We start from the raw sequence: 25548 nt of genomic DNA, 5'->3' as shown, positions 1-25548 counted from the left end.
CACTGCCTGTTCACCCCGCTACCATCCAGAAGACGAGGTCAGTACAGGTGCATCAAAGCTGGGGCCGAGAGACTGAAAAACAGCTTCTATCTCAAGGCCATCAGACTGTTAAACAGCCATCACTAACACAGAGAGGCTGCTGCCTACATACAGACTCAAATCATTAGCCACTTAATAAACAGATCACTAGTCACTTAAAAAATGCCACTTTAATAATGTTTACATATCTTACAATACTCATCTCATATGTATATACTGTATTTTATACCATCTATTGCATCTTAACTATGCTGCTCGGCCATTGCTCATCCATATATTTATATGTACATATTCTTATTCCATCCCTTTAAATGTGTGTGTATTAGGTAGCTGTTGTGAAGTTGTTAGATATTACTGCACTGTCGGAACTAGAAGCACAAGCATTTCGCTACACTCGCATTAACACCTGCTAACCAATCAAATTTGATTTGGCTTTGAAACAAGATCCACAACTATGCTTTCCACTCAGTTTCAACCTGTTGATGAACTTCTGTCCTAAAATTGATCGACCACAGTGAGGTCAGACAATGTAGCCTAACAGTGCGTTTTAAAAGCACAACACCGTTTTGAAGATGAGTGATTTTAGATTGAATTGATATCAGAGTGGTTAGAGGGACAATATAGAGCCCCGAGTACCAGGCCATTAGCGACCTGACGGTGTTGTATACAACACAAATATATCTCTGAACCTCATAGTTATCTATCTAGTTTAAAACGGGTCCAAAGAACCTCAAAAAGAAAAAATACACTACATGACCAAGAGTATGTATTGGGTACTACCAACACATCAGCGCCATTGTTGTACAAAGAGCATAGGAGGAGATTACCGGGACTCAGCGGTCACGTGAGATTTGACTGCGGTCATGACTCATGACTGCCGGTGTGGCGGAATGCACCGCAACAGCCCTAGTGTTTACACATTCGTCTCTGTATGTTTGTGTCGGCGTATGTTCCCACATCTGTGTGTGTGTGTGTATCTAGGTTTCCCCTCCTGTTGTACTTACATTAGCGCTCAGCTGTGTTGTCAGGGCCGAGACTTTTTCCTGGGAGGCATCCAGTTCTCTACGCAGCTTACGGATCTAAAAATAAAACACGCATCAAAACACACCATCACCAAAACAGACCATCACCAAAACACACAACGGGCTGAGAAGGTTTGACAGGCTGAGAAGGTTGTGTAGGTGTGACCATACAAGGGAAAACTCCCTGATCTACTCTCTGATAGAAAGGGGTTAGGGAAAGGAAGCAGCGGGTCATGGCTTCATAAAGGAGCACACAGGTGTACACAGGTGTCTGGGACAAGGGCTTATTGTCACATGGTCACCCACAACACAGACATGTGTAACCAGACACAATACTGAATACGCCCCCATGTTCCAACATGTCATATGAATACAGAGACAAGAATAAGAGAGAGAGAGAGAGAGAGAGAGAGAGAATGAGAGAGAGGGAGAGAGAGAGAACGAGAGCGAGAGACCAAGAGAGAGAGAGAGAGAGAGAGAGAGAGAGACCAAGAGAGAGAGAGAGGGAGATAAAGCAACAAGAAAGAGAGAACGAAGAAAGGGGGAAAGAGTGCATTTCTTTACAAAGAAGGTGAACGGGAGTTCAAGTCTTACCTCTGACTGGGATTTCTCTTCAGTCTGTGAAAACAAAACGAGAGAATGATTAGATGATCTATGGATTGAAAGAAAGAAAGAAAGTAGTATTATTCAAGCCAGGCCTGAAAGGGAGGAGGGAGGGTTGATAGTGGATAAACTTCTACAGCACCTGGGGCTTACAGACTACACCAGACTACACCAGCCCAGCATGGCTCCAGAAACACTGTCTTCAGGCTCTGTATATTTTCTCTAGTTCAAACTCCCGGATGATTTATAAGTTACAGAAACATGGTGATTATAGATGTCTGGTGTAATGGGTCTGGAAAGCAGAGACCTATTGCTCCTGGAGGCGTTTGGGGAGCTGGGAGGAGGCAGAGTGTCTTTCTGCTGAGAGGTATTGTCTCCCTACACGCCACTCCGAACAATGGTAACACAGGAGAAACCACATACACACAAGCAGACATATATGGCCTCATGCCCACACACTTGCACGCATACAGTATATAGTGTGTACATACACAAAGGCATACATGCATGTAAACCCCATACACACAGACCAAGCCATCACAAACGGTGTAACACACAATACCCCCCTTTGAGGTAGAGAGAGACAGTGTGTGGGCGGTTGCTAGGTAGGCCCTGATGTCAACCCAAATAAAGGAACTAGTAGTGGCCGTGTTATTGTGACATAACAAACTTCAATCTATAATGGTTTTCCCCCTGGTCCTGTCTGTCTGTCTGGCGCTGTAATGAGTTAAGAGCTGCTCTGACTGGTTTGCTTGTAAGAGCTAATAATGGTGTGTGTGTGTGTGTGTGTGTGTGTGTGTGTACATGTCTTCCTACTTTATCAGGACCAGAATGTCCTGACAAGTCACCCGAATGTCCTGACAAGTCACCCGAATGTCCTGACAAGTCACCCGAATGTCCTGACAAGTCACCCGAATGTCCTGACAAGTCACCCGAATGTCCTGACAAGTCACCCGAATGTCCTGACAAGTCACCAGAATGTCCTGACAAGGTAGGAAAACGAGAACACACATTTTTCATGCCCTGAATTTGTTAAAACGCTATTTTAGGCTTTAAGGGTTAGGTTTAGTGTTAAGGTTAGGGGTTTGGGGTTAAGGTTAGATTAAGGGTTAGGGGTTAGTGAAAATACGATTTTTTTTTATTGTGAAAACAAAATCCAGAAAATTCACAAAAACTAAGCTGTGTGTTGTGTGTATGCGCTCTGTTCCACTCTCGCGCAAGTGTGAGGGGGCGGTGACAAAGTACAGCCTGTCAACACAGCGTCTACACACACAAACAGAGCTGTCGTTCACAGTTGCCTCCTAGACACTGATCTAAGTTCAGTTCAGCATTTCCATCCTAATGGTTAAGGTTAGGGGTTGAAGCCATAAATCGGAAGCATAGCCAAACAATCTAAGACACACAGCCAGACCTCTCTCTCGTATTCATCCCAGACAAAACAAAACTGACAGGAAAACATTTTCTTTCTCTCGCTGTGACCCAAAGTCAATACCAGTTGATCAAAAAACACACAACGGATCTACAATTGCTAAAGAATCATCATCATCCTCCTTTCCACTGAATCGTCGTTATTTATTTATTTAAAATTTTTAAATCATCTCAAAACGGTTGTTGAAAAGAAACAAATCCCCAATCTGTCTGAATCTGGAATATCCTCCTCTCCTCTTCCTCCATCCCATCCCTACCGTGCGTACGTCCCAAGCTGTGACCGCTCCTGTCATGGCTAAAGCGGCCATCATCTTGATAGATTCTGTAGCTCCTGATCTTCTGTCCTCTTTTCCCTCCTTTTTTATAAATCTCTCTCTCTCTCCTGAGTGATCCGCCACAGATCTGCTCTGCAGTTTCAGCTCGTCTGAGAGCTCAGTCACTCTTCTACTCCTTTCTTCCTCACTCTTTCTATACACAGACCTGCCTCTACACCTGCTTCGGGTAGGGGAGGGCTGTGTGTGGGCGTGACTGACCCCGGATCTGAGTAAGAGCTGCCACGCCTCTCAGGGAAAGGAGAAAAGTTTGCCCCTAAGCACAGATCTAGGATCAACTTACCGTAGCCTAAATCCTAACATTAACATTAGGAGGTGAAACACAAAACTGACATTAGATCAGTGTCAAGCAGAAACTCTATCCTACTCCTCTGTCTCATTTTAAAAAGGACCCTGGTGACTTTCTACTTTTAACCACTGATTTAAGATGAGCCTTCCTAACAGCAACATAAATGCATTAGACCAACCTGGCCTGGTTAGTGAGTTGAGTCTTCATATGAGGTATTCGTGTGGTATTAAACATCGACTACTACGACTCCTGAATAAACGTATACGGTACATATTGATCAACATGAACAAACGTATAGCTACATATACAGTAAAGCAGTAAACTAGTGGAGCGGCGACAGCTTTACCATTTGGGCACGAGGAGCGGTATTTCAAATCGATGAAAATTCATTCGTACTCACCGTAGAGTAGATAGAGGAGGTACTGGAGACCAGAGACAGGGAGGAGCCGTGAACTGCAGAGACAAAGCCACAGGACAAAAGAGGGACGAGGCCTCAGTACTGTACATAACACACACTGCATAAAGGTGCTGTGGTAAACACACACACACACACACACACACACACACACACACACACACACACACACGTCAGACACACTTGCGCGCATGTTCGTGACCAAACGAGGGAAAAACACGAACGAGCTCTAATCTCGAAAAACTACCGCACGCCACAACACATTTAAGCCCTGACCATCTCCCTGAGATGCAAATCCCTTCTTCCACCAACCACCTCGCTCCAGCCACCAGTCACCCTACCATTATCCACCCCCTCTCACTTGTCCTGACTCGACCAGCCGCCACGGTGGTGAAAGTCCTAATAACAGCCCTATATAGAGAACGCTACCACACACGGCGGTATACAGGGTGTGTTAGTGTGTGTGCGCGTGTCTAGCCTCCACACAGTACAGTACAGGGTGATGACGGGAGAGGGTGTTATCCTATTGACTCACGACTCCGTCTCTGATCTTACATCAAAGTCCAGACACAATGCAGTGAGAGCGTTTCCTGCATATAATAGTGTTCTATTTTAATTTCGGTGGTTTCCTGTCTACAGGCTAGAAGGCTAGGATCAGATAGAGATGTCATAGAAGAGACCAGGAAGAAGGTCTATACATGAGAGGTGTTTTCCCTAGATAATTTTTCCCGGGAGGGGCGCAAAAGGCCAAAAGAAATAAGGTGGTGCCCCGCCTACGTAATGGTAGGCAAACTGTCCTGAAAGTTTAATTCAGTTCCATTCAAAGAGAGAGAGAGAGAGAGAGAGAGAGAGAGAGAGAGAGAGAGAGAGAGAGAGAGAGAGAGAGAGAGAGAGAGAGACAGAGAGAGAGAGAGAGAGACAGAGAGAAAGAGACAGAGAGAGACAGAGAGAAAGGGCACAACAGAGGATAAAACAGAGGCACTGGAGGGCCTGTATAATCATGTTTTGTGGGAACGTGTGAGGATCGACTGGATTCTTAATGAGGTCACACATACACTTTATCCAGAGGGCATTTACAACTCTGTTTTGGTGTCACTAGGTTCCTTATTCTCTCTCTCTCTCCCTCCCTACCGCTCTCTCTCTCTACCGCTCTCTCTCTCTTCCCCCGTTCCAGTATAGTGGAGATTTTAGTATAATAGTGCACAATAGAGACTCATGCACCAAAGTATTTGTGTCTATACACACATGCATGTACACACATACACGGGAAAGGACAGCATTCCATGTCTGTAACGCCTGGCTTTAGATACTAACACACAGCTGTTCACTGAAGACAGAAGACCTGATACACTAAACACACCACAACACAGGCTTACCTCACACTACTAAAGAGAGGGAGGCACACACACACACATAATTTCTTCAGACCAGGGCTCCCCAACCCTGTAGCTACCGTTGACACCACCACCTGGGAAGGACAGGGAGAGCCCTGTCCATCTAAGGATGGAAGATTTCCTCATGAGTAATCATCTCTCTATCTTGTCGCTTCCCTCCCGCCCTCCTCTTCCTCTACTCACCCTCCTCAAAGCCATCTCTGAAGGAACCAGAGCGGCTCATGGTGCGAGTCTTCTCGTCCAATGACACACAGGAGTTCCTCAGGCGGGTGTCACCACAGGGGTCAAAGGTGATGTCCTGATTGGTCAGACTGTTGTTCCGGAGGCTGGCCAGGTTTATCTGAGCAGCTGTGGTGGTGCTACCCGCTGCAAGGGACAAAACTGTACAGGTCAGTTTACACACACACACACACACACACACACACACACACACACACACACACACAAGTACAGTGGTTGTAAGGTGTTTATACTGTAGGTCGTACAGAGCTGTGAGAAGTTGAAGCGTGTCCCGGAAGGTGAGGTGAGGCTGGACCCAGGTGAGAAGGGCGAGTTACTGGTCGAGTCTTGCAGCCCGCCCTGCGAATGGGAGCGCAGCCAATCACGCGCAGCCTCCTCATGACCTCGCAGCTGGGGCGACGGGGTATACCTGCAGTACCAAACACAGAGGTTGAAGGTTATGTGAGTAGGGTGCAAACCGGTGCGGTTTTTACATCCCGATTTAATCTTTACCAGGCAGAACTTTGTTTCATCATATAGTGATTCGAATTTTACCAAGAGCAACTGATTATTATGTCCCGAGCAAATGTCGCATAATGTACAAGTACTTCTCTTCAACCGAGAGCGACACAGATCAAGCGGACAGTCAACAGCAATCCAAAACGGCGTCCAAAAGAAATCCAAAACGGTGCCCGACATCAAAGTGCGTATGACGTGAAACCATGACAACTCCGCACATACAGCAGTGACAGGTGACGTGCCTTTACACTGAAGCGCAACACAAAATTGTGCCAAGTGCAAAAAAAAGAATAACAACGACACCAGCATTGGTGCAGCTGAAGCTGTGAGAGAGCGAGAGAGAGCGAGAGAGAGCTAGAGAGCGAGAGAGAGCGAGAGAGAGCGAGAGAGAGCGAAAGAGAGAGCGAGAGCGAGAGGGAGAGAGCGAGAGAGAGAGAGAGAGGGAGGGAGAGAGAGCGAGAGAGAGCGAGAGGGAGAGCGAGAGAGAGCGAGAGAGAGCGAGAGAGAGCGAGAGAGAGCGAGAGCGAGAGAGCGAGAGCGAGAGAGCGAGAGAGAGCGAGAGAGAGCGAGAGAGAGCGAGAGAGAGCGAGAGAGATAGAGAGAGATAGAGAGAGAAAGAGAGAGAGAGACAGAGAGAGACAGAGAGAGACAGAGAGAGAGAGGGAGAGAGACAGAGAGAGAGAGGGAGAGAGAGAGACAGAGAGAGACAAAGAGAGAGAGAGAGAGAGAGAGAGAGAGAGAGAGAGAGAGAGAGAGAGAGAGAGAGAGGGAAAGAGAGAGAGAGAGAGGGAGAGGGAGAGAGAGAGCGAGAGAGCGAGAAGGGTGCTAAGCATGGCAGACAGTGGTCATACAGTAGGTACCTGAGTCCCTTCCTGGGCAGAGTGTTTCTATCACTGTGTGGACCCCTGTGGGGTCAGCAGAGAAAAACACTTCAGGGAGAGGAGGAGGAGGAATGTGGATAGTGTACTATTGCAATTGTAAAAATATATACAGTACCAGTCAAAAGTTTGGACATACATACTCATTTAAAGGTTTTTCTTTATTTTTTACTATTTTCTACATTGTAGAATAATAGTGAAGACATCAAAACTATGATATAACACATATGGAATCATGTAGTAACAAAAAGAAGTGTTAAACAAATCAAAATATATTTAAGATTTTAGATTCTTCAAAGTATGGGATGGCGTTTCGCTTCAGAATGCTGTGGTAGCCATGCTGGTTAACCACACATGCGGAGATCACCCGTTCACCTACTCTGCGTCTCACAAAGACACGGCGGTTACAAACAAAAATCTAAAATTTCCAATGGTCTAATGTCCATTGCTCGTGTTGCTTGGCCCAAGCAAATCTCTTCTTCTTATTGGTGTCCTTTAGTAGTGGTTCCTTTGCAGCAACTCAAACATGAAGGCCTGTTTCAAACAGTCTCCTCTGAACAGTTGATGTTGAGATGTGTCTGTTACTTGAACTCTGAAGCATTTATTTGGGCTGCAATTTCTGAGGCTGGTAACTCTAATGAACGTATCCTCTGCAGCAGAGGTAACTCTGGGTCTTCCTTTCCTGTGGCGGTCGTCATGAGAGCCAGTTTCATCATAGCGATTGCTGGTTTTTGCGACTGCAACTTGAAGAAACTTTGAAAGTTCGTGACATTTTCCGGATTGACTAACCTTCATGTCTTAAAGTAATGATGAACTGTCATTTCTCTTTGCTTATTTGAGCTGTTCTTGCCATAATATGGACTTGGTCTTTTACCAAATAGGGCTGTCTTCTGTATACCAACCCTACCTTGTCACAACACAACTGATTGGCTCAAACGCATTAATGAAAGAAATTCAACAAATTAACTTTTAACACCCCTGTTAATTGAAATGCATTCCAGGTGACTACTTCATGAAGCTGGTTGAGAGAATGCCAAGAGTGTGCAAAGCTGTCATCAAGGCAAAGGTGGCTACTTTGAAGAATTTCTAATGTAAAATATATTTGGATTTGTTTAACACTTTCATGTTTACTACATGATTCCATATGTGTTATTTCATCGTTTTCATGTCTTCACTATTATTATACAATGTAGAAAATAGTAAAAATAAAGAAAAACTCTGGAATGAGTGTGTCCAAACTTTTGACCAGTACTGTATATGCCATCGCTTTTCTGAAAAATATATTTTGTGACACATCTTAGTATAGTATCATGTCATAGCAGTGATCGGTGTTTTTAAATATCAAGCTCCAAGTCTAAGTTTTGCCACAAGATGGCAGCATATAAACAGCGATGGGGGACAGAGCCAGCGCTGTAGTGGGGAACGAAAGCCTGCAACAACAAACACACACACACACACACACACACACACACACACACAAGCACTTTTACCTTTCCTGTTTCCGAGGTAAGGTGTTCCGGTTGAATTTAGGGCTAGCGGAGGGGGAGGACAGGGGGCTGATGGGAAGGGGGGGGGGGGGGGGGGGTGCACAACAGACAAAGAGAGAAAGCACTTTAGAAAGAAAAGAGAGAGGGAGAAGAATCCTCTGAAGGAGAGAGCCGCATTGAGTCCAACCGTTGCCACAAGCGAAAATCACCCCCACCTGCTCACCAATGAATCTCCTCTACTGGTCTAGTAAGTAAAGATAATGAGATGTGTCAGAGAAGGTAAGACCAGAACAGATCTGAAATGACATCGCATGATGGCATACCTCAAACAATGCTTTCCATGGAGATGCTCAGACAGTAACTCTGGTGATAATATGGCTGATACATTCCGGCCACGTACACCTTCGTGCACGCAGGAATGTTCCATAACGACACACTGAACAAACACAATATGACAGTGCATGCTATGGCAACAGCTGACAGGTTCCTTGTTTTTCTGTCCATATAAAGATATGATGACCAAGATCAGAGCAGATTCCCCCAACATCCCCCTCTTACCACTCAAACCCTCCCTCCCATCCCTACCTCCCTTCTACCCCCCCCTGTCCTCACCTCTCAGACATGCCCGTCTTTACGCTGCTGGTCCTGCCCAGAGCTGAGAGGGTGTCCTCCCTGCTGTCCCTTCCTCCATGCCCAGCGCTGCTCACGCTCATGTCGATGGACTCGCTGCTGGTGTGCATGCTGCTGACCGAGGGGTATCCCAGGCTTCCCGCCCCACCCCCGTGCCCGCTGTGCCCACCCAGGGTACCCTCCCTGCTCTGGGCAGAGGAGCCAGTGCTCATGGTGGTGCCCCAGGTCAGGCTGTTGGAGGGCCCCGTGGAGGAGTAGACAGAGCCGGGGCTGGACGCACTCTGGGGGGACACAGGAGGAATTCTGGATTTATCAAGTGATTTTCATATGTTACATTTAATGGTTATGCTTCCACTCCCCGAGGTCAAATCATGTGTCTGCTGCCTTCTTACAGTGCTATTCATGTCGCGATCAGCTGATGCTAGTTACATGGTTGCTCGCTATCACAGCCAACTATTGTATGACAGGGCTAGCTATCGTGATCGGCGCTGGTAGCTAAAGTTGGCTATTTTCTTTGTGCCCGTATAAACTCTGTTCGTGGACACTGATGCTTATCAAGAGGCCACAAAGATATTGCCAGCTCATGTCATTTGGTTAGGCTAGTCTGCCTATCTCACCTGTTCGCTACCCAGCGTGTTATGGCCGGTGCTCAGGTTTCGTCCTGCGTACAGGGGGCTGCTGCCCTCGCCCTCCCCCCCTACACCTCCAGGGGAGTCCAGGGCAGCATGGGTAGCGTGAGGGTTGGAGATCACCGTCGAGTTCTTCATGTTCTCTGCTGTGGTGACCGGAACCTGCTTACTGGACTTACCACCAAACAACCTGGAGATGGAGAAGGAGAAAGTTGAAATGGAGAATATGTAAAAAAAAGATTTACCACATCTCTTCAAAGAGTATCTTAAATAATCACACAGCACCTCTGCACCGAAAAAAGCCTTTCGTGAACGAACACTCACGCTTCATTCTTCCCTTCTCTTACTAGCTCTGACTTGGCTGACAGCGACCTTATTAAGGAACATTTGTGGACTCGGCTATTTCAGCCACACTCGCTGCTGACTGGTGTATAAAATATTGAGCACACAGCCATGCAATCTCCATAGACAAACATTGGCAGTACACTGGCCTTACTGAACAGCTCAACGTGGCACCGTCATAGGAGGCCACATTTCCAACAAGTCAGTTCCTCAAATTTCTACCCTGCTCGAGCTTCCCCGGTCAACTGTAAGTGCTGTTATTGTGAAGTGGAAACGTTTTGGAGCAACGGCACAGCCCGCAAAGTGTTAGGCCACACAAGCTCACAGAACGGCACCGCCGAGTGCTGAAGCAAGCACAAATCGCCTGTCCTCGGTTGCAACACTCAGGTCCGAGTTCCAAACTGCCTCTGGAAGCGACGTCAGCACATGAACTGTGCGTCGGGAGCTTCATAAAATATGTTTTCCGTGGCTGAGCAGCAGCACACAAGCCTAAGATCATGTGCAAAGCCGAGCGTCAGCTGGAGCGGTGTAAAGCTCGCCGCCATTGGGGCCGTTGTCATGCTGACATAGGAAAAGGCCTTCCCCAAACTGTTGCGATAAGTTGGAAGCACAAAGTTGTCTAGAATGTCATTGTATGCTAAGGTGCCTAGCCCAAACCATGGTAAAAACAGCCCCAGACCATTATTCCTTCTCCACCAAATTTGACAGTTGGCACTATGCATTGGAGCAGTGGAAATGCATTCTCTAGAGTGATGAATGACGCTTCACCATCTGGCAGTCTGACGGATGAATCTGGGTTCGGCGTATACCAGAAGAACGTTACCTGCCTGAATGCATAGTGCCAACTGTAAAGTTTGGTGGAGGAGGAATAATGGTCTGGGGCTGTTTCATGGTTCGGGTTAGGCCCCTTAGTTCCAGTGAAGGGAAATCTTAACACTATAGTGTACAATGACATTCTAGGGTTCCAACAGTTTGGGGAAGACCCTTTCCTGTTTCAGCATGACAACGCCCCCGTGTACAAAGCGAGGTCCATACAGAAATGGTTTGTCGAGATCGGTGTGGAAGAACTTGACTGGCCTGCACAGAGCCCTGACCTCAACCCCATGGAATACCTTTGGGATGAATTGGAATGCCGACTGCGAGCCAGCCCTAATCGCCCAACATCAGTGCCCGACCTCACTAATGCTCTTAGTGGCTGAATGGAAGCAAGTCCCCGCAGTAATGTTCCAACATCTAGTGGAAAGCCTTCTCAGAAGAGTGGAGGCTGTTATAGCAGCAAAAAGGGGGACCAACTCCATATTAATGCCCATGATTATGGAATGGCTATGTTATCCAGCCTAGCTATCTTAAGATGAATGCACGAACTGTAAGTCGCTTTGGATAAGAGCGTCTGCTAAATGACTCAAACGTAAATGTAAAAAAATGTAGGTCTACAGACACACACACCGAGAGAGAGAGAGAGAGAGAGAGAGAGAGAGATACGAAACATGTAGAGTATTGCAGACGCATTTCTGTTTTAAAGTCCTTTCTACTAACCACCCCGATGGCACACTATTGAGTAAAGGCTCGGGGGATTGATTACATGTGAGTAACTTTTGAAGCACTACATTAGCATACCCCATTACTTTAAGCCAAAAGACAATGGCTACGTCCCAAATGGCACCCTAATCCTTATTTAGTGCACTACATTTGTTATGGGCCCCCATTTGGGACGTAACCAGAGCGCGTTGACTGTTAAGACGGTAGGCAGGGTGATAATATAGAGCAGGGTCTTCAAAGCCTTATTACCCATAGAGATTAATGAGCCAGCCCAGCAGTGATGAGGTAAGACTCCGCTCGTGTTACTGTGCACATATAAAGACTTGGCACTATGAAAAAGTAGTGGGCTCAGACCTGGCAGCTGAACAGAAATGCTGAAAGGATAGTTTTCATACAGTGGGCTGACATGACCTTTGCGTATGGATGTGTGTGTGTGTGTGTGTGTGTGTGTGTGTGTGTGTGTGTGTGTGTGTGTGTGTGTGTGTGTGTGTGTGTGTGTGTGTGTGTGTTTGTGTGTGTGTGTTGCATCACACTAGGAATAGGTTTCAGACACTGCACTGTAAATGGGTGTCATTAATGACCACGTTTAAGTGTGAGTGACATTATATATATATCTCTGCATGTGAGTGTATTTGTGAGTCTGTTCACCTGCGCAGTGTGGGTGAGGCAACCTGCTGTCTCCCTGTGAGGGGTACGGTGGAAGCCCCTCCCCTCAGGTTGTCCACGCCCTCTGACACGCCCTTCTCTCGGTCCGTCTGATTGGCTAGCGAGACCCCAGTCCCACTTCCATTCATTTTCCCAGTGTTTCCCATGTCTCTGCTTTTACTGTGAGTGGTAACGGAAAGCACGGCCGCTTCGATGCTGCTGGTCGACGACCGGTTCCCGTTACGCGCGGCGGCGCCGGACCGGCTGGGTCTTGGAAGGCTCCGGTACTGCAGTGTGGAGCGGGTGCTCACCTGGAGGTACCCGTCGTCATGGTGACCTAGACCGGACCCCACATCTTGACCTCCGACCTTTATCCCAACGGCAAGGGATCTCGTCCCTGACTTGGGCATCTTCCCAAGAGTAGCTGACCCGCTCGTGATGGTGGCGCCACTGGTGGTAACCATAGTAACCATCCCGGAACTCTGCTTCTTGAAGCCAAATGTGCTGGTGGGGGTGCGGGAGGTCAGTGTGTGAGACTGGGAGTGGGGTTCGGACAGGGCGTGTGTGAGGGTGTGTGTGTGGGAGGTGCGGGCGGAGGCAGCGGTGGAAGAGGGTGTGTTTCTCTTGGCCTCGTCGTCACTGCTGCGCCCGGCGTCGGAGGGTGAGCGGCGGAGGCCGTTGGAGCGAGGGGAGAGACGGCCCTTCTCGGACACCTTGACGTCGTCTGTTTTACCTACAGGTACACAGGATGGGACATACAGCAGGGGTTAAGGTCAGAGGAGAGTTTGTCATAGTTGTGGTGTTTCAGAAGGTTAATGACTCAAGATTCAGACCACACGAGAGAAAACGACACAGATACACTCACAGAGGGCGAGAGAGAGACGTACAGTATGCACTGTATCTGTATATACACATACACACAGATTCCCACAGACGGACAGACGGACATAAGGCGAGGCATTGCCGAAGACGAGGAAACACAAGCACGCACAGAAACCCACACGCGAATCGCAAATGAGACAATTACAGAGACAGCAAAACACTGCCAGGACAGAAAACGCCCATTACCTGTGCTGTGGGTTTTCATCACAGCGGACCCTGATGTTCCAGTAGCTTTGGTCCTGGGGCTGGTCACCCCCACCTGAGCACTCAAGCCCCCCTTCCAGGACCCTGTGTGTGTCATTGAGGGAGTCTTCCGCCCCGAGCCCGCCTTATCCGACTCGTCGGACACGTCCGAGGGGTTCCGGCGGGCCCACTTGGCGCCCTGGTCCATCCTGCTGACCTCGCTGTCCGACACCCCGTCTGACCTCTTGACCTCGTCACCTGACCAGGCGGGATTCAGGGTGGTGGAGGCCGAGTGTTTCTCAGCATCCGTTACAGGCTGGGGGGGGGCGGGAGACACACAGAGGATGAGAGAAGAGGGAAGTTGTGATCTATTTTATGGTGCTACGGCATATATGGGAATAAACGGCTAAATCGGGTGGAAGTTAGTGACTTCCACATGTGCCTATAGGGCTGTGATGATAGTGGTATGAGAGTATACTGACTGTGGACGAAATCAGAAAGCTCTTTGGGGCCTACCATATGTGACGCACTACTCAACCTACAATAACCTCCGCACTATATGGGATCCAACATGGAGGCAGTTTCTACAGAAAGAGACTATATTCATCTAGTGTCGGGCCAAAGGTTAACTACTACAGCGAGAGTGACGGTCTTTGTTATCCTACATCAAATAAACAGTATATTAAATGAGTGTTATTGTAGAGCGGGTGTGCGTTATCCAGACACCCAACCCCTTTCCCAAAGCCACCCAAAAACAAGTTGAGAGTAGAATCACTTCTCAGACAGTTTATCTGAAGGTGGCTTCTTAAAATTGGTATTTAATGACTTGAGGCCAGTTCAAACATCCACCTTAGTCTAGTCAGTTCACAGGTCTGCCACCCGGAGCAATACTATAGGCTCATATTCCCTTCCAAACTGTGAGGAATGTCAATCTCATTAACACGCTCGGAGCTAAGGGGGAGAGAAGGGACGGGGGGAGGAGAAAGAGGGGGGAGAAGCGGGAGTGTGAGACCGTACTTGAGAGTTTATTTGTGTGTCCGTTTAGAGCCTGGCGCTGTATTTGTGTGTGTGTGTGTGTGTGTGTGTGTGTGTGTGCGCGCGCGCATGGGTGACGTCCATGCATATGTGTGTTTGTATCTAGCCTCCACACCGACCTGTCCGTTGAGGGCCTTGCGCTGTGCGGCCGGTGTGTTGGCGTAGGAGCTGATGGAGGAGCTGGTGTTGATGTCATCTGTGTCGATGGTGTCACTGACGCCACTGCTCACTGAGCTGCTGTCATCCCAACTGGAGAGACAGGAGAAAGAGATCGGTTTCATTAAACAACACCATTTCAACCAGGGTAAAGGGAGGAGAGAGGAGAGGTGACATGCCAACCACAACAAAGAGAAGAGAGAGGCAAGGGCATACCCAAAAGGTATCGAAAACGGTCGAAAATGTGCCTTTAAACAGATACCTCATTTGTAAACCGAGTTGAACAAGGGTGTGGTTGAATGGGCGCGACCGAAGAGGACTCTCCAATTAAATCAGGGTTACATTTTCTACTTCAGAGCCCCTATCTTATTTCCAGCCGAGGAATCGGCCGAATATTGTGAATATTTCACGTTTCATTACCATACCTCTATGAAGCCACACATACGCCAGACCAGGGGCTCTCCAACCCTCTTCCCGGAGAGCTACAGTCCTGTACCTTTTCCCTCCAACCCCAATCTAGCACGCCTGCCTCTGATAATCATCTGGTCGATAAGCCGAATCACGTTAGATACTGGGGTTGGAGCGAAAACCTACAGGAGGGTAGCTCTCCGGGAACAGGGTTGGAAAGCGCTAGACAGACGGCGGCAATGTATCACTCGTTCTGGCTCTGAATATGAATCCCCTGACAGTGTAGACACCCTACTAGCCTAGCTAAAGCTCTGTGACCGTACAAGCTGGTGAACCCACGGAGATAGGAGGGATATTTTATGTATGAGCGTAATCCTGGGTGAAGACACACCGTCGCTCTCTGCACCAGGGAGAAAAACCCTCCTAAGAGGCAGGGTGAATGTATGACACGGCTCACAGTCAGGCAGCAGCATAAAGCCCCGAGCTGCCTGGAAATCTCAGTCTCACACACACACACACACACACACACTGACTGGAGCTGTCCATCAAACACAGAGGAGGAGACTAACCTGGAACAGGAAGGTTCTACAACACACACACACACACACACACACTAGTCTTTAACCCCACTTTGAACAATTATACAGGCTATGTTTGTCTATCCCCAACCCTGGGGGCGAAGCGGGGTAGGGGATGGGGGGTGGTCGCCCAGGAGACTAGTGTGTGTGTGTGGGGGGGGGGGGGGGGCAGCAAGAGAGACTAGAGTGATCTCTAGGGAGACTATGGATGAGACAGGACAAACATCAATCTGAAAGGACCACAGGGAGGGAAAGAGTTAAAAGCAGGCTTGACAACTATTGAGCACACGCACAAGCGCGCGTGCCCCCACACACACACACACACACACACACACAGCTGCTATTGTATCCTGGTGTTTGGATTAGAGTCATCCAGGGACAGATCCATCACCTCTAATGCGACAGACACACACAACCCTGTCGCTAAAGACGCACACACTGAAATACATCAGCGTGCCCTCGCTGACTTTGGCTTAAGCCCAGGAAGCATCTATCCTCATCTGCAGACAGGATGATGTCATGAATCATACTTCAAACACACACACAGCCCTTTACAATCTACTGGGGGATCTCACATTAACACACACACTCATCATACAGATCTGAGATATATCACAAGCACTGCAATCTGTAGCTTAAGCTCTGAGGCTCGGCTGCTTTGAAGTTGCCTTAAACCCACAGTATATCTGTTCTTGACAGGACTGCAGACAGAGCTAACTGGTGAGAGATTTCGACTGACCACAGCCGTCTAAACATGTTCACACAGCCATATGGGGGATAGTCCCCCCCCCCCCCACGCACAGAGACGGAGAGACAGAGAGAGAGCGAGAGAGAAACATCACAGACCAACTGAGAATCTAAGGTTCTTGTCCATATTTCAAATCTAGTATCCTTCTGAAGATGTAGATTAGCCCAAAAGGATTAGCCCTTTTTCCAAAAGGAAAAAGAGCCATCGCACACACTCTCTTACCTGGCCAGAGTTCCTGGGATGCCGTGGGAACCTGAAGTGTGGGGGAGAATGCCGAGTTGGACAGAGCGCTTCATGAGTCCATACCGCGGAGTTACACACTGAGCTAGCCAACCTCTCTCTCTTTCTGCTTCTCTCACTCTATCCCTCTCCTTCTGCCTCTCCCTCTGCCAGTCTCTCTCTCTCTCTCTTTCTGCTTCTCTCACTCTATCCCTCTCCTTCTGCCTCTCCTTCCGCCGGTCTCTCTCTCTCTCTTTCTGCTTCTCTCACTCTATCCCTCTCCTTCAGCCTCTCCCTCCGCCAGTCTCTCTCTCTCTCTCTCTCTCTTTCTGCTGCTCTCACTCTATCCCTCTCCTTCAGCCTCTCCCTCCGCCAGTCTCTCTCTCTCTCTCTTTCTGCTTCTCTCACTCTATCCCTCTCCTTCCGCCGGTCTCTCTCTCTCTCTTTCTGCTTCTCTCACTCTATCCCTCTCCTTCTGCCTCTCCCTCCGCCAGTCTCACTCTCTCTTTGTGTCTACCTCCTCCCTCCCAGTCCGCCGTTATCCCTCGCTCACCCGGGCCCTCCCTGTGTTTTTGAATGTGTCTTCTGCACTCATCATCCCTGCCTCTCCCTCTTTTCTCTCTCCCGTCGCCTTATCTCTTCTTGCATATTCCCCCGTCTCTCTTTCACTCTCTGGACTGAGTGAGGGAACCGTGAAAGAGAGAGAGAGTGTATTCTCCCCTAGTGCATGTAACCTGACCTTCCCCAAGCCCAGTTAACCAGCTCCCTGCTGCAGCCAAACCAGTAACATCACAGCACAATGACAGACTCTCCCAAATGTTTTTTAGTTGTTGTTGTAATTAAACGTAACCTTTATTTAACTAGGCGAGCCAGTTAAGAACAAATTCTTAATTACAATGACGGCCTACCGGGGAACAGTGGGTTAACTGTCTTGTTCAGGGGCAGATCGGCAGATTTTTACCATGTCAGCTCGGGGATTCGATCCAGCAACCTTTCGGTTACGGGCCTAACGCTCTGACTAGGCTACCTGCCGCTCAAATCCTACGTAACCAAAATAAGTCATCCTCAAAAAGACCCAACAACAGTATGAAGCTACAGTATGGTCATGGTATGATCACAGCCACACAGACAGATTCAACCACACATCCATACAAAACATGATTCCTTATTATCATCAACTAAGATACTCCCAAATCCAACATTCCCAACTTCCCATCCGTGTCGGTGTGTTCTCCCGGAGTTCCCAGACAGATCCACCCTGACTAACTGCCAGCCCATTACTAATTAGAGATCAGCCCAGCAACATGGCCCGAACCCACAGCCTCCTGCTGGCAGCCCAACCTACCGATTAACTACCAGCCAGCCATTTAGAGCCAATCAGAAATGACGATGACACTAACCACAGCCAACCCCCATTGAACTTAGTAAAGAGGAGCAGTTCCAAGCATGACACGCTAATGCCGAAACGTCGGGAAGTTATGGGTTCAATTGATGTGTGTGATTCGACAATCAATTCACTTTTGCGTTGATCTCTGAGCAGGGAAGTCTCTCTTAGTAAGACGGAGACCTTCACAGCTGTGTGGTAGTTTGTAGAAATGGAGTTAAATGGATTCATTTGAGCATTGGCCTTTAGGATTAGGTTAGAGATGGAGGACAGACTATTCTCTTTTTAAAAGTACATGGTGAAAATAAAAAGCAACACTGCCTTCGAAAGCATCAGGCACATGGTCGTGATGGTGAAAGGCGGGGAGCGAGTCCTAGGAGACTGCAACGCTAACATTCACAAGTCCCTCGGCAGATGTTCTTCGAAAGTTTAGAAAAGCCACGTAACAGAAGGAGAGAAGGAGACCGAGACGGAGCGAGACAGCAGGGGGGAGAGAGAGAGATGAGAGAGACAGCAGGGGGGAGAAAGAGAGATGGAGAGAGACAGCAGGGGGGAGAAAGAGAGATGGAGAGAGACAGCAGGGGGGAGAAAGAGAGATGGAGAGACAGAGCAGGGGGGAGAAAGAGAGATGGAGAGACAGAGCAGGGGGGAGAAAGAGAGATGGAGAGAGACAGCAGGGGGGAGAAAGAGAGATGGAGAGAGACAGCAGGGGGGAGAAAGAGAGATGGAGAGAGACAGCAGGGGGGAGAAAGAGAGATGAGAGAGACAGCAGGGGGAGAGAGAGATGGAGAGAGACAGCAGGGGGAGAGAGAGATGGAGAGAGACAGCAGGGGGAGAGAGAGATGGAGAGAGACAGCAGGGGGAGAGAGAGATGGAGAGAGACAGCAGGGGGGAGAGAGAGATGGAGAGAGACAGCAGGGGGGAGAGAGAGATGGAGAGAGACAGCAGGGGGGAGAGAGAGATGGAGAGAGACAGCAGGGGGGAGAGAGAGATGGAGAGAGACAGCAGGGGGGAGAAAGAGAGACAGCGGGGGGAGAGAGAGAGACAGCAGGGGGGAGAAAGAGAGATGGAGAGACAGAGCAGGGGGGAGAGAGAGATGAGAGAGACAGTAGGGGGGAGAGAGAGATAGACAGTAGGGGGGAGAGAGAGATGGAGAGAGACAGTAGGGGGGAGAGAGAGATGAGAGAGACAGTAGGGGGGGAAAGAGAGATGGAGAGAGACAGTAGGGGGGGAAAGAGAGATGGAGAGAGACAGTAGGGGGGAAAAGAGAGATGGAGAGAGACAGTAGGGGGGAAAGAGAGATGGAGAGAGACAGTAGGGGGGAAAGAGAGATGGAGAGAGACAGTAGGGGGGAGAAAGATAGATGGAGAGAGACAGTAGGGGGGAGAAAGATAGATGAGAGAGACAGTAGGGGGGAGAAAGATAGATGGAGAGAGACAGTAGGGGGTAGAAAGAGATGGAGAGAGACAGTAGGGGGTAGAGAGAGATGGAGAGAGACAGCAGGGGGTAGAGAGAGATGGAGAGAGACAGCAGGGGGGAGAGAGAGATGGAGAGAGACAGTAGGGGGGGAAAGAGAGATGGAGAGAGACAGTAGGGGGGAGAGAGAGATGGAGAGAGACAGTAGGGGGGGAAAGAGAGATGGAGAGAGACAGTAGGGGGTAGAAAGAGATGGAGAGAGACAGTAGGGGGTAGAAAGAGATGGAGAGAGACAGTAGGGGGTAGAGAGAGATGGAGAGAGACAGCAGGGGGTAGAGAGAGATGGAGAGAGACAGCAGGGGGGAGAGAGAGATGGAGAGAGACAGCAGGGGGTAGAGAGAGATGGAGAGAGACAGCAGGGGGGAGAGAGAGATGGAGAGAGACAGCAGGGGGGAGAGAGAGATGGAGAGAGACAGCAGGGGGGAGAGAGAGATGGAGAGCGACAGCAGGGGGGAGAGAGATGGAGAGAGACAGCAGGGGGGAGAGAGATGGAGAGAGACAGCAGGGGGAGAGAGAGATGGAGAGAGACAGCAGGGGGGAGAGAGATGGAGAGCGACAGCAGGGGGGAGAGAGAGATGGAGAGAGACAGCAGGGGGGAGAGAGAGATGAGAGAGACAGTAGGGGGGAGAGAGAGATAGAGAGAGACAGTAGGGGGGAGAGAGAGATAGAGAGAGACAGTAGGGGGGAGAGAGAGATAGAGAGAGACAGTAGGGGGGAGAGAGAGATAGAGAGAGACAGTAGGGGGGAGAGAGAGATGGAGAGAGACAGTAGGGGGGAGAGAGAGATGGAGAGAGACAGTAGGGGGGAGAGAGAGATGGAGAGAGACAGTAGGGGGGAGAAAGAGAGATGGAGAGAGACAGTAGGGGGGAGAGAGAGATGGAGAGAGACAGTAGGGGGGAGAAAGAGAGATGGAGAGAGACAGTAGGGGGGAGAAAGAGAGATGGAGAGAGACAGTAGGGGGGAGAGAGAGATGGAGAGAGACAGTAGGGGGGAGAGAGAGAGATGGAGAGAGACAGCAGGGGGGAGAGAGAGATGGAGAGAGACAGTAGGGGGGAGAAAGAGATGGAGAGAGACAGTAGGGGGGAGAGAGAGATGGAGAGAGACAGTAGGGGGGAGAAAGAGAGATGGAGAGAGACAGTAGGGGGGAGAGAGAGATGGAGAGAGACAGCGGGGGGGGGGGAGAGATGGAGAGAGACAGCGGGGGGAGAGAGAGATGGAGAGAGACAGTAGGGGGGAGAGAGAGATGGAGAGAGACAGTAGGGGGGAGAGAGACAGCAGGGGGGAGAGAGAGATGGAGAGAGACAGTAGGGGGGAGAGAGAGATGGAGAGAGACAGTAGGGGGGAGAGAGATAGAGAGACAATGTAGGTTTGGGCGGTATACCATAATACCACCGGGGTATTTGATAAAAGCTTATTTACTTTCAATAAATGTGAATATTCGTAGCTACTTTTTAAGTTAATACCTGCATTCAGCTGGTGTAATACGCTAGGAGATAAAAGCAGATTGTGTTCATCATTTCATCTGTCCCATTGTTTTACATTATGAAGCTTACCGTAGTTCCCCAGAACAGTTGAGCCAGTCACGTGTTCGTTGTTCAGGGCACAACGAGAGAAAGCTCATATCGTTCCATCGGCAAGTCTCTGCTGTGCGGCGCACGTGAGGTGAAGTTACACTTGTACGCAATTCACTACTAAATAGCTCGGGAACGGCTTTCTGCCGTGTTTTAGAAGTCAGGGAGCTCTGTTATCCGAGTTAACTGGACAGATGCCATTCTTTCCCTGTGCTTCCTACTAGCGTTTTTTCCCCTCCTCCGTTCTTCTGCCCTCTGCTCCGTGTACACATGCTGCTATTACTTCAGAAAAGCCTGCATCACAGGCTTTGTTAATTTGCACAATTTCTCTCGTTCACTTGCTCTTGTAAATCTCCACACTCACCGAAAATGACAGTCGGTAGCTACTAACTGTGCTTGCATAACTGTATGAGCTGGATTTGCCTGTCTTTGCAATTAGTTTATGTTAATTTTTGTTCTATAGCATTTAGCTAACAGCTAAATGCGTGATAAAGTGTGTGATTTCTCTATTACTTGTGCTAATTTTGGTAATATGTGGGTTTTTTGTTGCATTTTTAGTGCCCCCTTGTGTGCTATGCCGGTAATACCGTAAATCCCGGGATGGCAGAGACAGTAGGTGAAAGAGAGAGACAGAGAGAGACAGCTGGGGACTTAGACAGTAGGTGAGAGAATAGACTCTGAACTGACCCAAATCAACACATTCCTGGGCTACCGCCTTAGTTTCTTCCCCCGTGTCCCCGAAGACCGCCCTCTGTTTTCACACACAGGTCAGGGGGTCATAAACCCTGCTGTTATTCAACTGGGACCGCTGGCCAATGAGAAAGAGCTGCTGTTGGGGCTGGACCCGTGGGAGTGTCCGACAGCGTCCTGAGAAAACCTTCTGTTGATGTTGGTCTCTGTTTGTTTAGTTGTTCTTATGTGTCTCTGGGGAAGTGAGTTTTTTTTTATAGCTCTGCCCATATTGTTACCCGGCTAAGCTCACTCCAACTCTTACATACATTTACGCATGCACTTCGTCCCTCCTGAGTCCGTACGGGAGTTGCAGCGATGGGACAAGACTAACTACCAATTGCATTTCACAAAATTGTGGTGAAAGTACAAATATAATTAAAAAGAATAATCACGCACGCACGCACGCACGCACGCACGCACACACACACACACACACACACACACACACACACACACACACACACACACACACACACACACACACACACACACACACACACACACACACACACACACACACACACACACACTCAGATGTAGACAACCTCTGGACGATGAGGAATTTCCTCTGTTTAAGGGGGAGCTACTATTACTCACTGTTGTAGGATCAGATGACTAGTCCTGTAGACTACTGTCAGAGACAGTGTGAGTGGATTGGACATGGGCTTACACGCTAAACATGAGCTCCCTCTAATATAAATCTCCGAAGGGTGAGAGGTCACAGATGACATCATGGGGAAAGAGACAGGTGAGGCTTACACACTCAGAGAAACACACACACGCACACCCCTTAATCCCTCGGACTGTATTGCATTCAAAAGACAGACCGTTTGTTTGATGGAAATAAAATCAAGGATGAGAAAAGAGAGTCTCGAGAAGGCATTTCCGTCTGTCATATAACCGACATCGGCGACGGGCACAAACAAACCAGATGTGTTTTTAGAAGTGCCCCATCATGAGAACTCTAGCTTGGCTGCACCACTACTGCCTCAACACAAAACCTCCAACCCTGACCCCAAACCTCCTCCAAACCTATTCTTTAGTGTAGGCAGCCAGTAGGAACACAAACCAGTGTGTGTGTGTGTGTGTGTGTGTGTGTGTGTGTGTGTTATCTAAAGTATGTGTTTGGGCCTGGGCTGTGTGTGTACTGACTGAGCTAACTCGACACACAACCACTGTTTGGCTGTCCCTCTGTAAACACCACCTCTGGCACCTCTCTACACAGGGAGGAGTGAGGGCGACGGGGAGGGAGGAGAGGGAATGGGGGAGGGAAGAGAGGGTGGGAATGGGGGAAGGCAGTTTGAACAGAACCCTGGGGATTGGGTGTGAGAATATGGGAGAAATGGGAGAGAGAGAGATACAGGGTGAGAGAGTGAATGGGCGGGTGGAGTGAGGGAGGGAGAGGTAGAGGACGGGGAGGCACAGGGTAAGAGAGAGGGCAAAGGAGCGGCGGAGAGGATCTTGGACAGGACTCGGTGCATTCCTTCTCCTTGTGGACATTCCGGGTCGGAGTTGTGTGGTGGTTAAATGACACAGCTGTCCCGCAGCACAGAGAAACGACACGACTACTGGACTACAGGGTCAGGAATGCCTCTCTCCCTCTAGTCTCTCTCTTTCTCGCCTCGTTTCTCATTCGACTAGCTCGAGGAAACATATTTTAGAAATGAAACAAACATTACCTGAAAACGACATGAAATGTCTGTTACATTCTTTGACTTTGTCTCTTGCACACAAACAACCGTCTCTCTCTCTCTCTCTCTCGTGTTTTTGTTGAGTAAACGGTGCGCTGCTTTGAGTCAACCGACTGACCCTGATCCATAAAAGAAACACGCCCAATACAGATGTGGGATACAGACTACTGCACGCACACAAACCACACACACACACACACACACAAACCACACACACACACAGTAAACTAACTCATCTCATTTCTCCAGTCCTCAGGTGTTTGTGTGTGCGTCTGCACGTGTGTGCGCGCGCGTGTATATGTACGTGTGTGCGTGTGTGTGTGCGTGCGTATGTGTGTGAGACTCCCTCCCATACTAAGTGTGGATAAATCACATTGATCTTGTTACCTTGGGTACTGCCACAAACCTGCACATTTTTTACCCCCACTCAGCAAAATGTCTTTCAGTCGAGGAGGGTACCACTTAGCCTTTGCCACGTTACGCAAGCCAAGGAGGCAGGTGGGGCTCAGCAACCCCTCACAGCAGATTCCCAAACCAACCAGTTCAGGGTTGTCCAACACTGTCTGTTACCCAGAGCCAATATCCACACGGCAGTCTGTCCGTCTATAAACTTTTAACGAAAACATCCTCCAAAGTGGCAGGGGATGGAAGGTTTTTTCATTTCTCTCTCTCTCCGTCTCTCTCTCTCTCTCTGTGTCAGACTTCCCTTCTTTCACGCTACATGTTTTCTCCACGCTCTTCTGAGCCCACTCCAGAATAGAGGACAGGCATTGCGATGCAGTGTCCTGATGGCAGGCAGTCAGTATGTCCCAGTGATGACATCCCTGTCACGCTATGTGGCACAGCAAGGCTCAACGCCACTTCCCTGAGCACTAATCCAATAGGAGTCAGCCAGCCGGTGACAAAGGCATAGACCATTACAGCAGAGTGTGTGTGTGAGAGAGAGAGAGAGGAGATAACTGTGTGTAAGAACCACGCCCTCTGTGTGTGTGTGTGTGTGTGTGTGTGTGTGTGTGTGTGTGTGTGTGTGTGTGTGTGTGTGTGTGTGTGTCCTGGGGCGAGGCAGGTGTGCTGGTGACAGAGGGGAAGCCCAGGGGGAGGACGGGGTTCATAGATGCACCAGTATCCACGGCTACAACCACATCAGTAAACGCTCCTAGGAGTCTCTCTCTATCCATCTCGCTCTCGCCGTCTCTCTCACACACACACTCGAGTCTCAGATTCCCCTCCTCCACTGCAACTTGTTAAATCCTATTGTCCATCTTTCCCTTCTCTTTATGTCCATTTAAGTTTCCTCCGCTACACGCCTCCCTCCTTGTCCCAGTTGTATTCTCTCCCTCTCTCTTTCTGGTGATGTACTGTTACATCTGAACCACGACCTATGACCCAGTCTAATCCCATACCCTCCCAGGCACCGGAGAAGGCAAGGGTGCGCGTGCTCAGGAGTACAGGGGCACCTCTGCAGCTGGGGTACGTGGGTGTGTGTTTGGGGTTGGGGGGGTATCAGTGACTTGGGCAAATAGTTCAGTTGAAGCTCCAGATATCACACGCTGGGTAGAACGATGTTGAGACGGCACTAGCATGCCGCAGGCGTTTTCAGCGCAGCGTTATATGCGATTACAAAGACACGGGGGAAACCGGAAAGTGCTGTTCTTGCATAAAAGATGTCAAAAGGGGATTTATAGCATTTCGCATTCCATGTATACGTCGAGAGGTTTGTGTGTGTGCGAGAGGGAGAGAGACTGAGGAAAAGAGAGTCAGAGAGAAGCCTAGAAGCAGACGAAGGGTGGGACTGGTCCTTTATCCATGTCTCAGCTAATCAAACCAAAGTAAGAGTGCTTCCAAAAACAATGGCTGCAGACGTTGCCGTGTCCGCTACTCCAACCATAGAAGAACACAGCATGTAGAAAACCGTCAGTAGTAGCGTCACCCAAACACAAAGACACGCCGATGATTAGCATTAGGCCAGTAACAACCCATCTTTGCCTCTATCCAAAACACTCCAGGTACTCCGGACCGGAACCCACGCGCTGCTTGAATCACGAGACTCTCAAAATGACTGAGGTTTGATATCG

The 25548-nt window shown here is 49.0% G+C and overlaps 1 protein-coding gene across 1 annotated transcript in view; it reads right to left on the bottom strand.

Moving 5' to 3' along the window:
• LOC120025000 (neuron navigator 2-like) overlaps positions 1-25548 on the bottom strand; it is a 67681-nt gene that overhangs the window by 14790 nt on the left and 27343 nt on the right. The window contains exons 7-18 of the mRNA XM_038969413.1: positions 14630-14759; positions 13479-13791; positions 12414-13143; positions 9873-10074; positions 9238-9536; positions 8629-8694; positions 7121-7165; positions 6008-6171; positions 5706-5888; positions 4114-4166; positions 1656-1679; positions 1044-1118 (exon numbers count right to left, since the gene is read on the bottom strand). Coding sequence (XP_038825341.1) covers positions 1044-1118; positions 1656-1679; positions 4114-4166; positions 5706-5888; positions 6008-6171; positions 7121-7165; positions 8629-8694; positions 9238-9536; positions 9873-10074; positions 12414-13143; positions 13479-13791; positions 14630-14759 — 2284 coding nt within the window. The remainder of the gene's footprint in view (positions 1-1043; positions 1119-1655; positions 1680-4113; positions 4167-5705; positions 5889-6007; positions 6172-7120; positions 7166-8628; positions 8695-9237; positions 9537-9872; positions 10075-12413; positions 13144-13478; positions 13792-14629; positions 14760-25548) is intronic.

Source organism: Salvelinus namaycush, chromosome 30, assembly GCF_016432855.1.
Source record: "Salvelinus namaycush isolate Seneca chromosome 30, SaNama_1.0, whole genome shotgun sequence".
Lineage (NCBI taxonomy): Eukaryota > Metazoa > Chordata > Actinopteri > Salmoniformes > Salmonidae > Salvelinus > Salvelinus namaycush.
This window is presented reverse-complemented; position numbering and strand designations above follow the sequence as displayed.